The 25,087-nt window shown below is 37.1% G+C and overlaps 1 protein-coding gene across 8 annotated transcripts in view; it reads left to right on the top strand.

The window, feature by feature from the left end:
* DROSHA (drosha ribonuclease III) overlaps positions 1 to 25,087 on the top strand; it is a 128,930-nt gene that overhangs the window by 36,091 nt on the left and 67,752 nt on the right. For all 8 annotated transcript variants that reach the window (XM_057540691.1, XM_057540690.1, XM_007192255.3 and 5 more), the window contains 4 exons: positions 4,450 to 4,521; positions 6,099 to 6,180; positions 7,130 to 7,204; positions 23,842 to 24,011. In XM_057540691.1, the coding sequence (XP_057396674.1) occupies positions 4,450 to 4,521; positions 6,099 to 6,180; positions 7,130 to 7,204; positions 23,842 to 24,011 (399 nt within the window). The remainder of the gene's footprint in view (positions 1 to 4,449; positions 4,522 to 6,098; positions 6,181 to 7,129; positions 7,205 to 23,841; positions 24,012 to 25,087) is intronic.

Raw genomic sequence — 25,087 nt, 5'->3', positions numbered from 1 at the left:
CAGGTACCTCAACCTCAACCTGTGTGAAACTGAACTCATCATCTTCTCTGCGTACTGAGTTTGAGGTACTCAGGGGACACCTTATGAAATTCTTTGTATTAATGCCATCGTGAGCTATCTGGTCCCTTAGGCCAGAAACCTAGAAATTATCCTCTATTCTTTCTCCTCTTTCACTTCCACATCAGAACAGTCACTGTATATTTCAGTCATATCTCCTGTGTTTAAATTCTTCTCCCTCCTTTTTGATCTTTTCTTCATTTGGCTTCTGAACTGTTTCGTTAGACTCCATTCTGGTCTTCTGGTCTCTTGCCTTGTTCCCCTACAAGCCATTCCCACCCTGTTTACATAGCAACCCATCCATGTAAACTGTGATAGTCTTTCACTTAAACTACTTGAATGACTTCTTGTTGCCGTAATGATAGCTCTGAATCCTTAACATGGTTTTTAGGATCTGCATAATATAGTTCATACTTTCCTTTCTAGAATTTTCTTATGTCTCTGTCTCCATGCATTTCACTTCTGAAGACCTAAATGACCTGTCCTTCCCCCAGCTCCCTTTTCTCTGTCTTGCTAGAACTAAACACCTGTTCTTCCCCAGTTAATTTTCGGGATGACCTGGAAAATCCCTTCCCATCTTTGAAGACTCAACTCAAATGTTACCTCCTCTTTGGTTCTTTTGTACTTTATACTATGTTGTTTGCTTATTTGTTCTTTAAATGCACTTATAAGTTACACTGTATCATATTCTGTTTATGCTTGTTTACATGCCTTTTTTTCTCTTTTAGATCCCTACCTTTTTATGTTTATTTTTTACATCTTTATTGGAGTATAATTGCTTTACAATGTTGTGTTAGTTTCCACTGTACAACAAAGTGAATCAGCTATATGCATACATATATCCCCATATCTCCTCCCTCTTGAGCCTCCCTCCCACCCTCCCTATCCCATCCCTCTAGGTCATCACAAAGCACTGAGTTGATCTCCCAGTAGCTTCTCACTAGCCATCCATTTTACATTTGGTAGTGTATATATGTCAGTGCTACTCTCTCACTTCGTCCCAGCTTCCCCTTCCCCTCCGTGTCCTCAAGTCCGTTTTCTACATCTGCATCTTTATTCCTGCCCTGCCACTAGGTTCACCAGTACCATTTTTTTAGATTCCATATATATGCGTTAGCATATGGTGTTTCTTTTTCTCTTTCTGACTTACTTCACCCTGTATGACAGACTCTAGGTCCATCCACCTCAGTACAAATAACTCAATTTTGTTCCTTTTTATGGCTGAGTAATATTCCATTGTTTATATGTGCCACATCCTCTTTAACCATTCATCTATCGATGGACACTTAGGTTGCTTCCATGTCCTGGCTATTGTAAATAGTGCTGCAGTGAACATTGTGGTACATGACCCTTTTTGAATTATGGTTTTCTCAGGGTATATGCCTAGTAGTGGGATTGCTGGGTCATATGGTAGTTCTATTTTTAGTTTTTTAAGGAACCTCCATACTGTTCTCCATAGTGGCTGTATCAATTTACATTCCCACCAACAGTGCAAGAGGGATCCCTTTTCTCCACACCCTCTCCAGCATATATTGTTTCTAGGTTTTTTGATGATGGCCATTCTGACCCGTGTGAGGTGATACCTCATTGTGGTTTTGATTTGCATTTCTCTAATGATTAGTGATGTTGAGCATCTTTTCATGTGTTTGTTGGCAATCTGTATGTCTTCTTTGGAGAAATGTCTATTTAGGTCTTCCGCCTCTTTTTGGATTGGGTTGTTTGTTTTTTTGATATTGAGCTGCATGAGCTGCTTGTATATTTTGGAGATTAATCCTTTGTCAGTTGCTCTGTTTGCAAATATTTTCTCCCATTCTGAAGGTTGTCTTTTCTTCTTGTTTATGTTTTCCTTTGCTGTGCAAAAGCTTTGAAGTTTCATTAGGTCCCATTTGTTTATTTTTGTTTTTATTTCCATTACTCTAGGAGGTGGGTCAGAAAGGATCTTGCTGTGATTTATGTCATAAGAGTTCTGCCTTTGTTTTCCTCTGAGAGTTTTATAGTGTCTGGCCTTACATTTAGGTCTTTAATCCATTTTGAGTTTATTTTTGTGTATGGTGTTAGGAAGTGTTCTAATTTCATTCTTTTACATGTAGCTGTCCAGTCTTCCCAGCACCACTTATTGAAGAGGCTGTCTTTTCTCCATTGTATATTCTTTTTTTTTTTAAATAAATTTATTTATTTATTTTTGGCTGCGTTGGGTCTTCGTTGCTGTGCGCAGGCTTTCTCTAGTTGCTGCAAATGCGGCAAGCGGGGGCCACTCTTCATTGTGGCGTGCAGGCTTCTTACCGCGGTGGCTTCTCTTGTTGCGGAGCATGGGCTCTAGGTCATGTGGACTTCAGTAGTTATGGCACACGGACTCAGTAGTTGTGGCTCGCGGGCCCTAAATTAATTAATTAATGCTGCGTTGGGTCTTCGTTGCTGCATGGGGGCTTTCTCTAGTTGCTGCCAGCAGGGGCTACTCTTCGTTGAGGTGCATGGGCCTCTCATTGCGGTGGCCTCTCCCGTTGCAGAGCATGGGCTCCAGGCGCGCGGGCTTCAGTAGTTGTGACATGCGGGCTCAGTAGTTGTGGCTCGTGGGCCCTAGAGCACGGGCTCAGTAGTTGTGGCACACGGGCTTAGTTGCTCTGCAGCATGTGGGATCTTCCCAGACCAGGGCTCGAACCCATGTCCGCTGCATTGGCAGGCAGATTCTTAACCACTGCGCCACCAGGGAAACCCTCTCCATTGTATATCCTTGCCTCCTTTGTCAAAGATAAGGTGACCATATGTGCGTGGGTTTATCTCTGGGCTTTCTGTTCTGTTCCATTGATCTGTATTTCTGTTTTTGTCCAGTGCCATACTGTCTTGATTTTTGTAGCTTTTTAGTATAGTCTGAGGTCAGGGAGCCTGATTTCTCCAGCTCTGTTTTTCTTTCTCAAGATTGCTTTGGCTATTTGAGATCCCTACCTTTTTAAAAGGTAATGTCTGTGGCATATTTTAGAGTAACTATGAATCTAACAGTTGTTAGCAAAGTATTTTAAAAATATGAATAATTGCACAAATTTGTAGCTCTCAAATATTTTTAAATGATTGTAGGAAGAAAGAAGACCTAAAAAATGATAGTGGCCTTAGCATGTCACTTCATCTGGTTTAGAACTCATTACCATGAGAAGGCTGAAAGTAGATCTCTTATTAATGTTAATTATGAATTTCACTCAAATTAGCCACCATCCTAAAAAAAAAAAAAGAAAAGAAAAATAAAAGAAAGCACCTAAGAGCTAAACTTCATTTCTGAGAAAAAGATTTCCAGTAGATGGCATTATAGGACTATTTGCTTTTCTTACCATTCCTTTTGCTGGTGGCATTAAAATTTGTTTCTTTCTGATTGCTGTGGTTTGTAAAAACGATTACCTTTCTATAAAGTCGTCTTATGGACAGATCAAGGGGCCAGAAAAGTCAACTTAACACATCTCTTGGGCTTCTGAGTCTATTATTTTCCCCAGCTAGTCACCAAGCCACTGCATTAACCTCACACCCTTCCTTTCTCAGTCCTTCATTCATTTAACAATATACTTAAAGAAAACCTATTAAATCTAGGCACTAGGCTAGTGTCTCATGATACATTGGTAAAGCAAGACAGATGTGGATTTATTTCATCTGAGCTTTCCTTCATTTTCACACATACCCTGAGTATTAGAACAGGAAATGAGAGGTGGATACCCAAGTGGCTCAGAGCTGGGGTCTAGAGCAAGAATTTCTAATTCACCAGCTACCTGCTTCCTTCGGCAAAGTATCTGACGACTCTGCCTTCGTTTCCTCCACTGTACCCTGGGGAGAGTAGTTGTACCTGTCTCAGAGGGCTGGTTACATGAGTGACAGTATGTGAAGCAGTAGAACAGTGCCTAGCTCAATAAGTGGTGGCTATTATTATTTTTATTACCATGATTGCTTTTGCTCCAGAGCCAGAGAGGCAGCATGAGTTGTGTCTACGACAGTGACTTATGAATCTATAACTGATGAATTGTCAGCCTGCTATCCCCGCTCTGCCTGAAGAGCTGAAGATTCTGAAAGATTTTTAAAACCTGAGAAAAAGAAGTATTTATTTGTGGTTTTATTAATTCTTTAGAGGCAGTATATTTGGTTTTAATGAGTTCTTGTCATGTTTGTGTTGCTGCTGCTAATACAGTTAATTAAGCACCAACGTTATTCAGGTTTCCTGTAGAGACTGGGCCAGCTGGGTTCTTGCCATTAAAATTCAGCAGTTGTGGTCAAGTTTCATGTGCAGTATTGTTAGCAGCTTAGATTAAGGTGAAGCTTTCTCATTTGGTTCATGGCCTTCTGGGTTAGGTAGCAAACACATGTACAGTGTGAGCGCAGGAAGGTATTTTGAAACTGAACTTCTCCTTATTATTGCAGATTCCACTGTGTAAAGTAATTAGATTCAACATAGACTACACGATTCATTTCATTGAGGAGATGATGCCTGAGGTAAGGGAAAAGATTATTTAACAGCTTGATGCAGCTTGCTCTTTTGTTTATTCCACACATATCTTTAAAGCATTGAACTTGGCCAGGTCTGGCTTTTTGCCATAAGTATACCCTTAAAGTATTGTGTTCACTGTTGAAAGGACCAGTCAGATGTAGCTGTAGTCAGATGTAGTCAGATGTAGCTTTAGGAATGAGGTTAAAATTTGGGTTGTTTTCCAACTTACTGACCTGTTTTTGAACCCATTTCTCCTTGTGTTGCAGCTACTGATAGTAACTTTACATCTGTTTCTAGTTTGTTTTGGACAGGGGACAGCTTTTGGTTACTGGTCGTTATCAAAGAGGAAATTACAAAAGTGAAACTGAATCTGATAGCTGTTGGAATAATCTTATTCATTATCTCCAGTGACAAGATCAATGCCTGGTTCATTTTTCTTCCCATATATTTACATATTTTTCCTAATTGTTTTTCACTACGTATGCTCAGCAGCAGATTTATCTAAATATATGCAAGAGGTTTAAAATTCCAAAGCAAGATAAATGTGAATCTCAGAATGATTCATTGCCTGATCTTGAATTTAGTGGTGTCAACAAATCACACTAAGAAATAACAACTAGACAGCAAACAAGCTTGTGCACTTAACATTGTGTTGGAGTCGGGGTCGATTTCCTGAGCCCCTGGCTCCTCTTGCAAACCTTGTTTAACGTGAGGCTCTGTCGAGGGCAGTGGAGCACCCAGGGGGATTGATGAGCATGACAGGCGTGCTTAGTTTGCACCTATTTCATTCTGGGCAAGTCCTGTTAATTCCACCTGTCTTTCAAAAAGAATTGAAGAGAAAGGGCCGCCCCTTCATTCTTCAGCTTGGAAGGGCTTTTTTGCTTCCTTTTGATTTTTAAGGTCATAAGCCTTCATTTGCTATTGTAAAAGTTTATGACTTCTGGCATGATCTCACGCAGGGTGATTTATGAACCCCGAGCAAAACAAGTAGGAGGAAGAATTATGAGAAGTCTCACTTGCAAATATATCATCTGTTAAGCTTGTTTACAGCAGAAATTTTGGTACAAAGTTCTGTAGTTTTTCTTAGTCCTTTATTTGCCTTCATTAAGAATTGGAACTTTTTTGGCACAGAGACCTTTGTTTATGGTAACTTTGCAGTAGTGATTCTGGGTGTATTTGAGGGGTGGAGCGGGGGAGGTGCTGGGGACAAGCATCACAGAGCTGGCCTCCCAGTGTGTGATTTGAATTAACAGAAAGTCCCTAGGAGATTCTGATATATTTTATAATTGGGTTAGAAAAATATGACATAAAGGAGACTCTGATTTTTAAATTTCACATCATTTTATTTGTACATTGAGAAGGGCCAAGTTCACATTTTCTTAGGAATCCTAATGACATTATCGCCTACTTCATTAATGTTTCAAGCCAATGAGCTATTATAGGATGGTGGCCAAACTAGGAAATTACCTTGTTTTAGTACAGTTGCAATAGACACTTTTTAAAACACTTGAGTAGGACAAGCTGAACCTTGTTACTATATGTTTTCAGTACTACAGTAATTTGATTTTGGTTTATTTTTCAGAATTTTTGTGTGAAAGGACTTGAACTCTTTTCATTATTTCTATTCAGAGATATTTTGGAATTGTATGACTGGAATCTTAAAGGTAAATAATAGGATTTAAAGAAAAGTGTAGTGCTTGTCAAAGAACGTTGTGGTATGTGTGAAAACTCTTATAAAAGTGGGGGGACATAGTTGAAATTCCTCGTACTTTTGAAATACCCAGGGAAAAGTTTATTATTCATAGGAATGCATGTTATCATTTGACATGAATAAGTTGTTATAGTCTCATTTTAATACAATTTGACAGTGTCCATTATGGAAGATTACCATTAATTGTTACCTAACTGGTACCTAAGAAGATGGTGAGTGACTACCTTGATTTATCTGCATTGGGGCAATCTCATTAGTTAATATTTTAAATCTGTTGAACTTTACTGTAATAAACTTCTTCCAAGATGACAGTTTATTAAAACAGAACTTTAGTTAACCTTCGAAAACACAGACATACACTGTGAGCTACAGCAGTTCAAAACTTGATACTTGGTTCTTGGATAATAGTTCACTCTTTTGGAAGTGCCTCTATTCCAGCAGACACTTATTTATTTATTTTTAAAACAGTATATTGATGAATGGCTTTTCAAACCAAGTTTTTAATAGTATTTCTCTCTTTTTTTCCCCAGTTGTATTGGTTAAAATGGAACGGAATGAAAACACAAGCATATTATATCATCCAATAGTTCATTTATAACAAAAATCTTTATATCTTTGAATTTCTAAAACTAGTTTTACCATATATACCATATACTGTATATAACCTTGGGGCATTCATTCTCCTTTTTGGGTGGTCTCCTCCCTGCACTCTTCATGGGATGTTTGTGGCAGTTACCACATGATTGATTTAGCTATTGAGGAGAAAGGGGCGGTTTTCTTATGTCCCTACTTCTGGTGGTATTTTTTTGTAGTTATTATAAATCTTAGGAGTTAAGTTGCAATGTTTGTTTCCTAAGGTGGTTTTATTTATTTTTTCTTTCCTTTTCACTTGTTTGCTTTAGGTCCTTTGTTTGAAGACAGTCCTCCCTGCTGCCCAAGATTTCATTTCATGCCACGTTTTGTAAGATTTCTTCCAGGTAAATCTTTTGACTTGTCAGTGACCCAGTGAGATAGTGCATCTGAAAATAAGCCTGCCATTCTCCTTTCAGTCTTCAGGGACAACTTTCCCACCTCAGACACTTAATATCTACTTCTCAGGTCAGGCATGAAAATGTAAAATTATACATGTTGATTTGTACCCCTGCATAATTTATGGTAGCCCCAAGTTAGATGAGCAATGGGAAAATTGATTTATAAATTTTGAGGGTCTACTTGATAAAATATCATGCAAGTATTAAAATTAATATGGAAAAATGCATGTGGCTTAAAAAAATGCATATAGTTAATTAGAAAACAATTATAAAATTTTATAAACAATATGATTATAACTATGCTAAAAATTACTGCAGTAATAGTTGTAGTAAGATAGTGGTATTATAGGGTTTTTTTTCTCTTTTTTGACATATACTTTTATTCATTTTACAGTGAAAAAAACAATAATTTATTCTCTCATGAAATTAAAGATATATAAGTAAATATATGACTTTTATGTTTTTAAAGCAATATTTTAACTATTTTAAAACTTTTGTCAAGAGGCTAGCTGTGAGCTATGGCATTGTATTTAGTGTTTTTTAAAATGGTTGGGTTTTTAATGAAATGTTTGGATGCCTTTTTGTTTGTAAAGTCTTCACCATCCTGAATGAATTCATCCCTGGAATCTCATTCCTGTATCTCACTTTCTGGTGACATCCATCTATACTTCCACCCTCTCATTCCCTTATTCCCTTTGCTTCTGCTTGACTCTTCTTTTTTCTCCTTGTGCGCCGCCACCTTTCCTTGCTTTCTTAAGTCCTGTCCTCTGACCTCTGTCTCTCAGCTCTAGTGACCTCAGCCCCTTGTGCTAACCACCACCTTCCATGGAAATGTCAGTTCAGCCATTTGCCTTTTCTTCTCTGATGTTTGGGCCACTCATTGATAGGGGAGGGAAAAAAATGGCCGCTGCGATAAAACTGTGGTTTATAATTTCAGCTGGGGAGCTTTTCAGCGTGTAAGCTTTCTGCCCACGTTTACATATCAGCAGTTTCAGAAGTTCAGCCTCATGCTCATGCTCTCCTCCTCGTGCCCCTTGTCCTCCTGGGGGCAGGAGCCCTTGCCTCCCTCATGCCTCAGAACCATCCCTTAAGCCTGTCAGATTCTGGGCCTTTCACAGGCTGGCCTTGCTTTGGTGTCCCACCTGCCTCTTACCTTGTCCCCACCCCGCTGCAGCTGCTGATGCCAGAGCCAGCCTCCAGAAGACCAAAACCAGTGGACACGCTTCAGTTGAGTCTCCTCCCTAATGTGGTACCTGGGCTCTTGTTCTGGTCTGCCTGCTGCACTCTCCTTACTTGCCTTCTGGCTCTCTGATTTGTCCTTTGTGGCTTTTGTTTCTTGTCTTTACATTCCAGTTTAGCTTTTCCTCCAGATTTTGTCCATGATACCCTTTCCTCAGTCCACTCAGTCACAATGGCTTATTTTTATTTTAGCATGGTGTTAATCATATTTTTAGTATTGTTAATGTTCATTTTGTTTGGAAAATGCATTCAAAAGATTTTCTCTTTTGTACATCTGGTTTTATTTCATTGAGAGGTCCTTTGTATTTTTTAAATATTTATTTATTTTTACTTATTTGTTTGGCTGCATCGGGTCTTAGTTCAGCCTGCCGGCTCTTTGTTGCGGCACACGGGCTTCTCTCTAGTTGTGACACATGGGCTGTAGAACGTGAGGGTTCAGTAGTTGTGGCGCATGGGCTTAGTTGCCCTGAGGCATGTAGGATCTTAGTTCCCCGACCAGGGATTGAACCCACATTCCCTGCATTGGAAGGCGGATTCTTAACTGCTGGACCACCAGGGAAGTCCTGAGGTCCTTTTCTTCTTTTCAAGTGAATGCATCTACGATTTTATAATGGAGCTTTAGCAGTAAACTTATTAGAAAATGGTGTTAGAGTGAGTTTGTTGAAAAGCCTTTCCTTTCTGTATCTGTCTGCCTCTAGGCATTTTATGACCAAACAAATCTCTAAGAGAAAGTGGACATTTTTAAAATCATCTTAAAGAAGAATCTTATGTCAGCTATTTACTTTGTGGGATTTCAACTCTCACAAAATGTTTCTTGTAACTGTATAGGGATAGCACTTAGGTTGTCAAGAAGGGAAAGGTCTATTGACCTATTTTTAAACAGGATTTACTTTTTCATTAGACTTCCTTTTGAAAATACACTTATTAAAAAAAACCCGGGACTTCCCTGGTGGCGCAGTGGTTAAGAATCCGCCTGCCAATGCAGGGGACATGGGTTCGATCCCTGGTCTGGGAAGATCCCACATGCCGCGGAGCAACTAAGCCCATGTGCCACAGCTACTGAGCCTGTGCTCTAGAGCCCATGAGCCACAACTACTGAGCCCGCGTGCCTGGAGCCCATGCTCTGCAATGGGAGAGGCCACCACAATGAGAGGCCCGTGCACCACAACGAAGAGTAGCCCCTGCTAGCCACAACTAGAGAAAACCCCCATGCAGCAACGAAGACCTAATGCAGAATTAATTAATTAATTAATTAATTAATTAATGAAAGTAACAGCCATTTCAGGGACTTCCCTGGTGGCGCAGTGGATAAGACTCTGTGCTCCCAATGCAGGGGGCCTGGGTTCGATCCCTGGTCAGGGAACTAGATCCCACATGCATGCCACAACTAAGACCTGACACAACCTAATAAAAAAAAAAAAGTAACAGCTATTTCAGAACAATGTTAGTATACTTTACACTATTGAACTGGATGGTTAAAAATGGTTAAGGTATTTCAAATACATAATACAGCTAATAATACTGTATTACATATTTGAAAGTTGCTAAGAGAAAAAAATCTAAATGTTCTCACCACAAAAAAGAAATGGTAATTACATGACATGATGGAGGTGTTAGATAACACTATGGTGGTAATCATTTTTCATTACATAAGTTTATCAAATCAATGTGTCATACCCCTTAAACTTACATGATGTTACATGTCAGTTATATCTCAATAAAGCTGAAAAAAAATGGTTAAGATGGTAAATTTTATGATACTTTTTTTGTTTGTTTGTTTGTTTTTTTATACTGCAGGTTCTTATTAGGCATCAATTTTATACACATCAGTGTATACATGTCAATCCCAATCGCCCAATTCAGCACAACACCATCTCCACCCCACCGCAGTTTTCCCCCCTTGGTGTCCATATGTCCATTCTCTACATCTGTGTCTCAACCTCTGCCCTGCAAACTGGCTCATCTGTACCATTTTTCTAGGTTCCACATACATGCGTTAATATACGATATTTGTTTTTCTCTTTCTGACTTACTTCACTCTGTATGACAGTCTCTAGATCCATCCACGTCTCAACAAATGACTCAATTTTGTTCCTTTTTATGGCTGAGTAATATTCCATTGTATATATATACCACAACTTCTTTATCCATTCGTCTGTTGATGGGCATTTAGGTTGCTTCCATGACCTGGCTATTGTAAATAGTGCTGCAATGAACATTCGGGTGCATGTGTCTTTTTGAATTACAGTTTCCTCTGGGTATATGCCCAGTAGTGGGATTGCTGGGTCATATGGTAATTCTATTTTTAGTTTTTTAAGGAACCTCCATATTGTTCTCCATAGTGGCTTTATCAGTTTACATTCCCACCAAGAGTGCAAGAGGGTTCCCTTTTCTCCACACCCTCTCCAGCATTTGTTGTTTGTAGATTTTCTGATGATGCCCATTCTAACTGGTGTGAGGTGATACCTCATTGTAGTTTTGATTTGCATTTCTCTAATAATTAGTGATGTTGAGCATCTTTTCATGTGCTTCGTGGCCGTCTGTATGTCTTCTTTGGAGAAATGTCTATTTAGGTCTTCTGCCCATTTTTGGATTGGGGTGTTTGTTTCTTTAATATTGAGCTGAATGAGCTGTTTATATATTTTGGAGATTAATCCTTTGTCCGTTGATTCATTTGCAAATATTTTCTCCCATTCTGAGGGTTGTCTTTTCGTCTTGTTTATGGTTTCCTTTGCTGTGCAAAGGCTTTGAAGTTTCATTAGGTCCCATTTGTTTATTTTTGTTTTTATTTCCATTACTCTAGGAGGTGGATCAAAAAAGATCTTGCTGTAATTTATGTCAAAGAGTGTTCTTCCTATGTTTTCCTCTAAGAGTTTTATAGTGTCCAGTCTTACATTTAGGTCTCGAATCCATTTTGAGTTTATTTTTGTGTATGGTGTTAGGGAGTATTCTAATTTCATTCTTTTACATGTGGCTGTCCAGTTTTCCCAGCACCACTTATTGAAGAGACTGTCTTTTCTCCATTGTATGTATATCCTTGCCTCCTTTGTCATAGATTAGTTGACCATAGGTGCGTGGGTTTATCTCTGGGCTTTCTATCTTGTTCCACTGATCTGTGTTTCTGTTTTTGTGCCAGTACCATATTGTCTTGATTACTGTAGCTTTGTAGTATAGTCTGAAGTCAGGGAGTCTGATTCCTCCAACTCCGTTTTTTTCCCTCAAGACTGCTTTGGCTATTCGGGGTCTTTTGTGTCTCCATACAAATTTTAAGATGATTTGTTCTAGTTCCGTAAAAAATGCCATTGGTAATTTGATAGGGATTGCATTGAATCTGTAGATTGCTTTGGGCAGTATAGTCATTTTCACAATGTTGATTCTTCCAATCCAAGAACATGGTATATCTCTCCATCTGTTGGTATCATCTTTAATTTCTTTCATCAGTGTCTTATATTTTTCTGCATACAGGTCTTTTGTCTCCCTAGGTAGGTTTATTCCTAGGTATTTTATTCTTTTTGTTGCAATGGTAAATGGGAGTGTTTCCATAATTTCTCTTTCAGATTTTTCATCATTAGTGTATAGGAATGCAAGAGATTTCTGTGCATTAATTTTGTATCCTGCAACTTTACCATATTCATTAATTAGCTCTAGCAGTTTTCTGGTGGCAGTTTTAGAATTCTCTATGTATAATATCATGTCATCCGCAAACAGTGACAGTTTTACTTCTTCTTTTCCAATTTGTATTCCTTTTATTTCTTTTTCTTCTCTGATTGCCGTGGCTAGGACTTCCAGAACTATGTTGAATAATAGTGGTGAGAGTGGACATCCTTGTCTCGTTCCTGATCTTAGAGGAAATGCTTTCAGTTTTTCACCATTGAGAACGATGTTTGCTGTGGGTTTGTCATATATGGCCTTTATTATGTTGAGGTAGGTTCCCTCTATGCCCACTTTCTGGAGAGTTTTTATCAGAAATGGGTGTTGAATTTTGTCCAAAGCTTTTTCTGCATCTACTGAGATGATCATATGGTTTTTCTTCTTCAATTTGTTAATGTGGTGTATCACATTGATTGATTTTCGTATATTGAAGAATCCTTGCATCCCTGGGATAAATCCCACTTGATCGTGGTGTATGATCCTTTTAATGTGTTGTTGGATTCTGTTTGCTAGTATTTTGTTGAGGATTTTTGCATCTATATTCATCAGTGATATTGGTCTGTAATTTTCTTTCTTTGTAGTGTCTTTGTCTGGTTTTGGTATCAGGGTGATGGTGGCCTCATAGAATGAGTTTGGGAGTGTTCCTTCCTCTGCAATTTTTTGGAAGAGTTTGAGAAGGATAGGTGTTAGCTCTTCTCTAAATGTTTGATAGAATTCACCTGTGAAGCCATCTGGTCCTGGACTTTTGTTTGTTGGAAGATTTTTAATCAGAGTTTCAATTTCATTGCTTGTGATTGGTCTGTTCATATTTTCTGTTTCTTCCTGGTTCAGTCTTGGAAGGTCATACCTTTCTAAGAATTTGTCCATTTCTTCCAGGTTGTCCATTTTATTGGCATAAAGTTGCTTGTAGTAGTCTCTTAGAATGCTTTGTATTTCTGCAGTGTCTGTTGTAACTTCTCCTTTTTCATTTCTGATTTTATTGATTTGAGTCCTCTCCCTCTTTTTCTTGATGAGTCTGGCTAATGGCTTATCAATTTTGTTTATCTTCTCAAAGAACCAGCTTTTAGTTTTATTGATCTTTGCTATTGTTTTCTTTGTTTCTATTTCATTTATTTCTGCTCTGATCTTTATGATTTCTTTCCTTCTGCTAACTTTGGGTTTTGTTTGTTCTTCTTTCTCTAGTTTCTTTAGGTGTAAGGTTAGATTGTTTACTTGAGATTTTTCTTGTTTCTTTAGGTAGGCTTGTATAGCTATAAACTTCCCTTTAGAACTGCTTTTGCTGCATCCCATAGGTTTTGGGTTGTCGTGTTTTCATTGTCATTTGTCTTTAGGTATTTTTTGATTTCTTCTTTGATTTCTTCAGTGATCGCTTGGTTATTTAGTAACGTATTGTTTAGCCTCCATGTGTTTGTCTTTTTTACGTTTTTTTCCCGTAATTCATTTCTAATCTCATAGCATTGTGGTCAGAAAAGATGCTTGATATGATTTCAATTTTCTTAAATTTACTGAGGCTTGATTTGTTACCCAAGATGTGATCTATCCTGGAGAATGTTCCATGCGCACTTGAGAAGAACGTGTAATCTGCTGTTTTTGGATGGAATGTCCTATAAATATCAATTAAATCTATCTGGTCTATTGTGTCATTTAAAGCTTCTGTTTCCTTATTTATTTTCATTTTGGATGATCTGTCCATTGGTGTAAGTGAGGTGTTAAAGTCCCCCACTATTATTGTGTTGCTGTCAATTTCCTCTTTTATGGCTGTTAGCAGTTGCCTTATGTATTTAGGTGCTCCTATGTTGGGTGCATATATATTTATAATTGTTATATCTTCTTCTTGGATTGATCCCTTGATCATTATGTAGTGTCCTTCTTTGTCTCTTGTAACATTCTTTACTTTAAAGTCTATTTTATCTGATATGAGTATAGCTACTCCAGCTTTCTTTTGATTTCCATTTGCATGGAATATCTTTTTCCATCCCCTCACTTTCAGTCTGTATGTGTCCCTAGGTCTAAAGTGGGTCTCTTGTAGACAGCATATATATGGGTCTTGTTTTTGTATCCATTCAGCAAGCCTGTGGCTTTTGGTTGGAGCATTTAATCCATTCACGTTTAAGGTAATTTTCGATATGTATGTTCCTATGACCATTTTCTTAATTGTTTTGGGTTTGTTTTTGTAGGTCCTTTTCTTCTCTTGTGTTTCCCAGTTAGAGAAGTTCCTTTAGCATTTGTTGTAGAGCTGGTTTGGTGGTGCTGAATTCTCTTAGCTTTTGCTTGTCTGTAAAGCTTTTGATTTCTCCATCAAATCTAAATGAGATCCTTGCCGGGTAGAGTAATCTTGGTTGTAGGTTCTTCCCTTTCATCACTTTAAGTATATCATGCCACTCCCTTCTTGCTTGTAGAGTTTCTGCTGAGAAATCAGCTGTTAACCTTATGGGAGTTCCCTTGTATGTTATTTGTCGTTTTTCCCTTGCTGCTTTCAATTTTTCTTTGTCTTTAATTTTTGCCATTTTGATTACTATGTGTCTCGGTGTGTTTCTCCTTGGGTTTATCCTGCCTGGGACTCTCTGTACTTCCTGGACTTGGGTGGCTATTTCCTTTCCCATGTTAGGGAAGTTTTCGACTATAATCTCTTCAAATATTTTCTCTGGCCCTTTCTCTCTCTCTTCTCCTTCTGGGACCCCTATAATGCAAATGTTATCAAAATAAAAAAAAATATTAAATCTTTAAAAAGTGACAACAGGACAAAAGTAGAGTTGGAATGTTGCTGGCTAATGGACCTAGATACCAGAAAACAGTTTCTTGATAACAGATACAATTTAGAATACTAAGCCAAGCAAAGGGAAATTTACCTCAGTGTGAAAAAGAAAATTAAGTTTAAAACTAGAAAAAGGTTAAGGATTTTTAAAATCAGTATTTCCTACATTTTCTAAAATGACATGCTTTATGAGAGTAATTAAATTTTGTAATTTAAAAAACTGAAATAGTTTGTGTCTCTAACTCCTCAAGTTTATATAATACTACTTAAGTTTGGCTTTCTATAGTTACAATGTAAGATTCAAATTAATCAGTTCTTAAAAGACTTAACCTTATTAGCTTCTGTCACTATTTGATTAAGAAACTTCATCATAATTGTTGGTGCCACAGGGTTGAAACTGTCAAAGTTTTATAAAGAAAGATACTGGTTACGTGATTAATTAAAAAATACAGTATGTATATAAAATTTTAAGCAGAAATTTCATTCTATTTCTATTCTATTTGATATAGCACACTCTTCCTGAATTTCTTTGGGAAAGAGTAACCGTTGATTATTATCTCCACTGAGACTGTCAGAGATTATAAATATTAGAGGATATCGACCAATCTGCACATACTTCCTAAAATAACAAAAGATAGCAAGCAAGGCTGAAATTTAAACCACCTGCCATTTAATTTGGAGTTTTAGAAAACTTTGCTGAAACTCACCTCAGAACTTCATGTAAAGTATGAGAATCTTGATGAAACTGGTTAGGTAAATCCTACCAAAAACAAAGGATAAACATTAGCTCAGTTTTATTCCCATGTAAATTTATTTTCAGATTTATATCTACCAAAACAGGAAAAATTTTATCTATTCAATGTACTGTAACCAGAACTTTTGTAGAAATTAAGGGAGACATCAAATAGCTGATATCCTAAATAGTAAAATGCATCAATGGAATTTTGTAGCAAACTTCTTAGGGTCACTACAAGTTATAATAGTTTTACTAAGACGACATTTTGCAAATATTTTTTGCCTTTCTATACTTAGGCCATTAAATTTTTAAAGTTCATTAACCTATAGCTACTTTATCCAAGTTTACTGCAAGAAACTAGGTTTCTTCTGTTATACAAAGCCTTTATGTTATATTTTACCAGTACTAACACTATGGAGAGAGTTAATGTCATTATCACATAAAATATATCTTACAATTGTTTACTCAATAATTACAGCAGAATTTCAAAAGCTGTCCTTACTTCAACTAGAATTATCTTCTTAGCAGTTCTCAGATCATCTCCAAACATTTGTAGTTTGTTATATTTTGTGGCTCTTAGTAGAAACTCTTTAAAAACTTCTGAGACTGATAAGGAAATACATGGAAGCTTGATTCTGAAAGGAAACATATTTAACACTTTTATTTTCAACCAGTTATATACACATCAATATTATACATATGTATGTAATACACATTAATGAATACATTTACATATACATGAAGGAGCACACAATATTGTAGACTGTTTTTAATTAGGCAGAACAGTTCAAATTTAAAATAGAATATGCATTTCAAAAGACAAAAGTCACTATGAACAACAGTAACTTTTCTGTACCAATGAATGTAATATGGAGTTAACTGATTTCAGAACACAGCTGTTAGTATAAAAGTCATACAATTGGTAAAAATATTTATGACTTTGCCTGCACAATGAAGATTCTCCCAATTAGTGCATGACTATAAATGAGCTGTTTTCAGTAATAATAAGTTTTAATTTAATTTAATAATAAGTTTTGGGTTTCCCTGGTGGCGCAGTGGTTAAGAATCCGCCTGCGCTCTGGAGCCCACAAGCCGTGCTCCACAACAAGAGAAACCACCGCAGTGAGAAGCCCGCGCACTGCAACGACGAGTAGCCCCCTCTCGCTGCAACTAGAGAAAGCCCATGCGCAGCAACGAAGACCCAACGCAGCCAAAAATAAATACACAAATAAATTTATTATTTTAAAAAAAAGCAAAACCCTGAAGGATATAGAAAAATGCCTAATGTATAAAATGCATTTTGGTATTGGATGGCAAATTATGGTTGATTCATTTTTCACAATATGACTTCACTAAAAATCTTTAGAAAATGCTAAGTTCAAAAGGAAAATACATTTTGATGTATATTTTCATTTTTTTCTGTTCATAACTTTTTTGCATAGTGGTCATCATACTGATAAATGTTTTGCATCCTAATTTTTAATAATTCATCAAGCAGGCAGATATTTTTAAAGATCATGATATGTAGTACCAAATTTCTTGTCAAAAGAATCATATCAGTTTATGCTGCCATGAAAAATACATTATTAGTCTTCTTCACGTTTTGGACTTTCCTTCCTTCCTCCCTCCCTCCTTCCGTCCGTTCCAACTGTAGCTCTATGAGGCTAAGGAGTAAACAGTCTGTCTTGTATCACTACTAACATACTACTAAGTGGTGCATAGCAGGGGCTCAGTAGATACTTGTTTACTGACTTTATTTAATTGGTCATAATAGTGTCTTAGTAAAATACTCATGTATTTTGTTACTAATAAGAGTGAATGTGTTTTTCAAACATTCTTTGGTATTGTCTCTCATTTTTAAAAAGTAAACCTTTGATTGAAGTAGAACACAAATACTGAAAAGTGCACATATCATACATGTAAGACTCAATGAATTTTCACAAAGTGAATATGACTGTGTACTCAGCACCCAGTTCAAGATTACCAGCATCCAAGAGCCCCTTTCCAGTCACTACCCAGCCCCTCAAGGTAGCCTCTATTCTGGCTTGAAAATACCATGTATTAGTTTTACCTGTTTTTGAATTATAAAAACTAGAATTGTATATTCTTTTTTGTTTCTGTTTTCTTCTGTATTATGTTTTTGAAATATCTGTTGTTACAGTTAACTGTAATTGGTTCATTCTCATTGCTGTATAGTATTATATGGTATGACTAAACTAAAATGTATTTAACCTGTCTGTGATTAATGGACATTTGCATGTTTTCAGTTTTTGACTCTTTCAGATAGCATACACGTGTTCACCAAACACTTGTACATGCCTTTTGGTGAGCATATATTTATGCTTTTCTATAGTGGATATATACCTAGGAGCGGAAATTCTGGATGTGTTTATATTAAGCTTTGTAGATACTTACAGTTTTCCAAAGTGATTGTACCATTTTACCATCCCACCTGCAATGTATATGAGAGTTCAAGTTATTCCACATTTGCACCAACACTTGGCATTTTTCTTTCTTTTTCAAGTTAGCCATTCTGATGAGTATTCAGAGGTATCACATGGTTTTAATTTTCATTTCCCTAATGACTAATGAAATGGAGCACCATTTCATACATTGACCATTTGGATGTTGTCTTTTGAAGTTCCTGTTCAAGTCTTTAGCTCATTTTTCTGTTGGGTTTTGTCTGCCTTTTTCTCATTTACTTGTAGGTATTTTTTATATATACTCTATGTGAGTCTTTTGTCAGATATATATATTGCCAGTACCTTCTCTGTGATTGCTTTTTCACCATCTTAATGGTGATTTTTGGTGAACAGAAATTCTTTATTTTAATGTAGTCCAATTTACATATTTACCCTTTTTGCTTGGAGCCTTCTGTATCTTATTTGTGAAAAGTTTGCCTACCCCAAGGTCATCAAGATACTCTTCTATATTTTCTACAAATTTAGGTCTATAATCTGTCTCAAATTTGTTTTTACAAATGGTATGAGATATGGGTCAATATTCATTATTTTCAGTATGACATCCAGTTGACCCAGCACCATTTTTTGAAAAGACCATTCTTCACAGAATTGAAGTGTTACCTTGCCCTTAATTATGTCAACTCTGTGTGTGTGTATGTGTGTGTGTGTGTGTGTGCGCACAAACAGTACAAAAGTGTATGAAGTAAAAAAGTGAACACCCCCTTCTAGACATGTGAAAATGAATAGGTGCTATAAATGGTTTGATTTGTATTTGTTTTAACCTGTACAGAGAGAATTATGCTTTTTTCTTTAAGTGGGATAACACTAAATATGTTACACAACTTGACCTTTTACTCAACTGTTTCGGACATCCTCTATATAAATACATTGCCTCAATCTTTAACACCTGCATGGCATTCCATAGTATGAATGGACATTAACTTTTTTGACAGTTCCTCTAGTCATGATTATTTTGGAGGTCTCTATTTTTCCTCCATTACATATAAATACTTCAGGAATAGTCTGTGTATCTATCCTTTTACATTTGTGTGAGTGTTTCTACAAGGTGGGGTTCTAGAAGTGAAATTATTTGTTAAGACAGTATGCACATTTTAAATTTGGAAAGACTTGGCCAAGTTTTCTCTAGAAAGGACATAGTTGGTAGTTCTAACCAACATTTTTAACAGTACCCTTTTTCTATACATCTGCCAACAGTGGATATTACTAGTCATTTGATAGGTAAAAAGTCATCTCATTATTATTATTTGCATCTTACTTGAACTCCTGTGAGAATGAGCAGCTTTTATATAGTATTACATGGTCCCCTCATTCTCATTTGCTTTTTGTTTGTATCAGTGTATTATACTATGTAACTGAAAGTTTATCAGTCATTCTAGTTTTTCTCTAGTTCCTCAGCTGACCTGCTTTGAAGACAGCTGTCTCAATTGCCTTATACAAATTTATCCAAAGTTAAGTTTATAGTTTAAACCAAGGATTATTCAGTGCAGGTCAGTTTACCAGAAGTCAAATCACAGAACAACCAGTTTATTGATATTTTAAGAGTTTTCTCAAATTTTTGTTTCTTTCCTATCCCTGCCTCTACCTCTAGTAGCCAAATAGTTGATATGAGCTCTCCTAGAGCCACTTTAAGGTTTTATCCTGACTGTAGTCAGGGCTGGGGCAGGGCATAATTCAAGTTAGGAAGGCTGCACTTAACGGGAAAGCCTGTTCATTGTTTATATCATTGCTGTAGTAAAGCTTTGAGAATCCTGAATCAATTTTGCAAATCAGTTATCTAGCAGATTGATTTTTGGAGAAGTAATTCTTTAGGTAAGGCTGACAGAGGGCCAGAGGGTGGGAGAGTATATCAAAATTCCCAGGAGGGAAGTGTAGTTTGGAAAAAACAATTGATATAGCATCTTAATATAACTTTGTAATTGGAAAGTTTAGAAAATACTGTGTTGTTAATACAAATTTTCAAAACTTAAGATTATATAAAGGTGTCTTAGTAGGAATATACAGGAGACATGGTAATGAAGTTATATAGTTATTCTCAGTGTAAGGAAAGAGGAAGGTATTTTTATATTTCTTAAAACTGAGTGTTGCACTCTTGAGAAATACTCGTTTAACCAGCTGTATTCTTAACACAAATTCCCTAACAAATTGCCCCTCCCCCCAATAACCATATAAATAATCAAGCAATATAAACCGAGAGAATTGGGTCTCTAAGAAACAGTTTATAAAGCCTGTCAGTTCATTAATGACTGTCCAGATTCATTCCCTGAAACACAAACTCCAGTTCTTCCCGAATAATGAGCCATTGTCACGGTACCAGTCCCAGTGCTGGCAGAATTCCTGCTAACCTTAGCTTACCCACTCTAATTTCTCATTTATATCATGTCCTATTTATCTCAGCCAACGAGATAAAGATTACTTCCTAGCCCTCAGTGACATAGTTCCATAAATCCCCAACATAAACATGTAGCGAAGCAGACAAACCAAAAGAGCCAATTCATTAACATTAGTAAATTCATGGCAGTCTGCGAGCAAGTGGCCACATTATTTATCCGCTTCAGAAAGGCATTCCACAAATATTTCTGGAGTGTCGTTTTTGCCGGGCTGGGTGTGAGGGATGCAGCCCTTGCCCCGTGGGCTCTGCAGGACTTTCTAGTCACGTCTACTTTTCCTTATATTTCCGTAAGGATTTCACCTCAGCTTATCTGTCCTGAGTTTCTACTTTTTCACATTGGTAAATATCTATCTTTTTAGATTTTAGTTGCTATTTAAAATATTTAGCAGATTTCAACATGGATTTACAATTTCTCCTTCAGCATTACCAATTTTGCACCTGATGTGTGTATGTTTTTTAAAAAATTATTTCTAGTTCCGTGCTGCTATAAAACTCTCCCCCCTCATCAGCAGCTTTGCACCTAATCTAGGTAGATGCGTTCTCATAAGCATTCAGTGGCTTTCCTTCTTTCTCTCACAGGTATTCTTCTCTTAAACTGGGCAGTGCCCTTGGTTTGTAGGCTTAAGTGTTACCCCCTCCCACTAGCTCTTTGAGTTTTTTATTCTTTTCACTTTTATCTGAAGTGCCCTGAAGTCAGCCACTTGCAACTGCTTGTGGGGAGGTTCTGGCGCCAGTTTGTATACCTGGAGTTGCATATCTTTTCTCCTTCCACCAGGCACCAACCTCCCCAGATAAAATCTGACTGTTTTTTTCTAATCCTTGCAACAAAACAACACTTTGCTCCTTATAGTATCCTAGACTCCTGATGTGTCCTTACAGGCTTACAGTGCTCTTTAGTAATCTTAGCAAATATAATGATTACAACCTAAATCCTATTTTACTCTTTCCTTGGTGCCTAGAATCTCGTTAGTGTGGCAGTTCTCCTCGGGGCTCTCTAGGTTTTCTTTATCCCTGCTGCTCTGTATGTGGACACGTGCAAGTGTAAGTCGACTTACTCTGACTTTAGAGTTCTCTTGTCCACCTGCTCACTTCAGGCCCCCCCAGAAGCAGAGGTTACCATGGGCTCAGATGGGCAGGTAGGCATTATGACTATGCTGGGCTCCATAGCAAAGAGGGGAACATCATCGACTGAGAAAGACATGTCACATGCAGGCGGATTAAAATTTCTATTGAGACAGACTGAGAAATATGCTCTTAACCATGGAAGTTTGTTCATCAAAGGTGACTCCTGGGTTTAAGGCAGATGTTTTGTAATGAGGCATAAAAAATTTTTACTGCTGTGAACAATAATATGAAGGGTAGGTGGGACATGTCCTCATGTGGGTTGATTGTATTTTGTACTTCAGTTACTTCTTAGACAGTTATTTTTTTTAAGAGACTCTGTGTCTTTAAGAGAGCTCTGTTTTCAGAATGTTATCTGCAAAGATTCCTCTAGGAACAGTTGTGATTAGTCATCATCAGCCAACTTGCTTCTTGAAGGCCTAGAGCTTGTGTTTTTGTTTGTTTGTTTGTTTTCCATAATTGCTACATGGGACCACTCACGGTGCCTGGCACATGATGGTGAAAAACATGCTCCCATCTGAGAGTCAAATCCAGAGCGCTTCCCGTGCTCTGTAAAGCTTGGCAAGATCTGACTTCCCTGCTGCCTCCCTCACGCTCTCCTCCTCCTCACTCCATCCACACTGGCCTCTTGGCAGTTCCTGGAACACATCGATCCCACTCCACCTTAGGGCTTTTGCTATGTTTTCTACCCAAGACAGCCCTCTCCCAGATAGCCGCATGGGGCTCCTCTGCTTCTTCCAAGTCTTTGCTCACATGGCACCTCTTCAAAGACGCCTTTCCTGACCACCCTTTTATGTGTAGTTGCCCGGTTTGATCCTTATTCATAGCAGTCATCTCTGATCTATTATTATGTAGTTGTTTTTTATTGTGTCTTTCCCTCCACTGGAATATAAGGGGTTTTGGCTATTTAACACAGCTGTGTTTCCTAGGCCTGCTACATGATAGGTGCTTGGTAATTATTGAATGAATGAATGCATATTTAGATTAATGAATGAATGCATTCCTACATATATAGTGGCCCTGTAGCAGCAATGCCATCTAATTCCAGAGCAGCCTCTGAGCTAGAAAGACACAGATCAAAAAGAAATTTTGATCCTTACTGTCTTCTCTCTTAGATGTGTAGGCTTAAGTTTTTGGCCCATAGCAACTTGAATTAAAATCTTTTATCTTCTTCCATTTTCTAGTATCCCAGATTCCTTGGCTGCCATGAACACTTCTGTCTAGCACGAATAGGGCCCCCTTGTTTATTCCTACCCATCTCCACCATCTTGGTCCCCTTGTTTCTCCATGAAGTGTTTGGTCCTATACTACTGTTCCTAGCATGTCTCATGACCTGGGGAGGGTAGTTGTTGTTCACTACACCTTCAGGGCTCTTGTCCTTCCTTTGGGTGGGACTAGGCAGAGAAAAGGTGGTTGTACATGCTGGTCAAGAAGCTAAGCCCAAAGAGAAGGCAGAAGCCTGTGAATCTGAAATTAATGCCCACATTAGATGAATGTCTTTGATTCATCAAGTACCAGATTAATTGATTTTTTCCAAGGTACTTTAATTATGTTCTTTGTTGTTTTTATCCTCTGTACTTGGTAATATATGCTTCTGTAAGTCTCAGAGTACTTGGTGTTTTTTCCATGTACTAACTCTATAATGATCTTCATGATATTAGTACAAGCTCTTTAGCTCTATTCCTCATGGCAGGTGCAGCACATTAGCACCAAAAAATTAGACCATAATGCAACAATAGCTTACTGAAAACATCCATAAATATCTCATAAAAGCTTAGAATTTCCTTATATCAGTAACATCACTGTCAAAGAGCTTTCATCTGTTACCCTGTAAAGAGTGATAAAATACTTAAAACATAACACGGTTCTGTATATTATAAACTGTGGTTCTTTACATTAGGTGGTTTTAAATTTATTTAGATAGGCACCTTTTTTATATTCCTACCTTACATATGGGCCTTTTATCATTTATAATGCTGTTGTTGCCATTTTACTAAATAAGATGGTTTATGAGCACTGTTCATCAGTGAAACAAATGGCTTTCCTATTATTTTTAGCACCTGGTTAAACAAAGGTTTAACGGTGTAAATTCTGAACTACCTTTTTAAAAATGCTCTCTTCTCATTGTCTTGTTTTTCCTTATTGGGTGGATGACTGGCTGTTAACTGAGTAGTCTTATTTTTCCCTCTCTCTCCACTGTCACCTAAGATGGAGGAAAGGAAGTACTGTCCATGCACCAGATCCTCCTTTACTTATTACGGTGTAGCAAAGCCCTGGTTCCCGAAGAGGAGATTGCCAATATGCTTCAGTGGGAAGAACTTGAGTGGCAGAAATATGCGGAAGAATGCAAAGGCATGATTGTCACCAACCCTGGAACGGTATGTGCTGGTGTTGACAGTCAGAGACTGAATCACCTTCGTTTCAGGTTTGAGAGTTTTGCAAAAACGATAACAGAACATTTTTAAAGATTTAAAATTTAACATTCATTGATTCTTGTTCTTTGAGTAATTTTTTCCTTTAAATATTTAGTAAAAAAGAAAAATATAATGTAGGCATATTTAGTAGTAATTTCATCTGCTTAGTAAATGTATTCTGATTATTATGGAGAATTTTGAAGTTTTTAGATATGTTCAGATCTAATTTTTTGCTGAGTATAAAAGTAATATATCTTCACTATAGAAAATTAGGAAAATAGAAAAACGGCCCAATGAAGATAAAAATTACCCAATAATTCCATTCTCCAGAGATGATACTATTCACTTTTCTAGTTTCTTTAGAATAGACATATTTCATATTGTTTTGAAACAAAATTGGCAACATACTATTAAATATTAACATTCAGACCTTTTCCTTCTTATCCTTCTCCAGGAACAACAACCACAAAGTTGTTATTTTTCCTTAGTCTTAAATCTCTTGAGGCGTGTAATAAAAAAAAATGCCTCCAAGTTATTTAATTAACCCCCTGTTATTGGGCACCTAGGTTGCTTCCAGATTTTTGCTATAACAAATAATGCTGTGTTGAATTTGTATATATGTGTGTAAACATGTATACGTATGTATGTATTTATCTTTGAATGTGTCCATTTAATTCCTTAAGGTATGCTTTTGAAGGCTTTTGGTACATGTTATAAATTGCCTTCCAGAGGGTTGTAGAATTTGCACTCTGACAAGGAGTATATGAGATTGCCCATTCCTTCATACAGTTATACTAGTTTAACAAAAAACTTTGTCAATTTGGTAGGAAAAAAATTGATACTGTTTAGTTCAGTTTTCTGTTTATTTTGGTTTCTAGCAAAAATTGATATTTTAAATGTTTATTGACCTTTAAATTTTTTTTTCTGATAATGGCTTATCAATATCCTTTGTCTAATTTTCTTTTGTGGTATTTGTCCTTTTTTATTGATTCTTTGCCGTAATTGTTACAAATATTTCCCATTTTATTCATTTTGTTTCT

The sequence above is a fragment of the Balaenoptera acutorostrata genome, chromosome 2 (genome assembly GCF_949987535.1).
Source record: "Balaenoptera acutorostrata chromosome 2, mBalAcu1.1, whole genome shotgun sequence".
Taxonomy (NCBI): domain Eukaryota; kingdom Metazoa; phylum Chordata; class Mammalia; order Artiodactyla; family Balaenopteridae; genus Balaenoptera; species Balaenoptera acutorostrata.
This window is presented reverse-complemented; position numbering and strand designations above follow the sequence as displayed.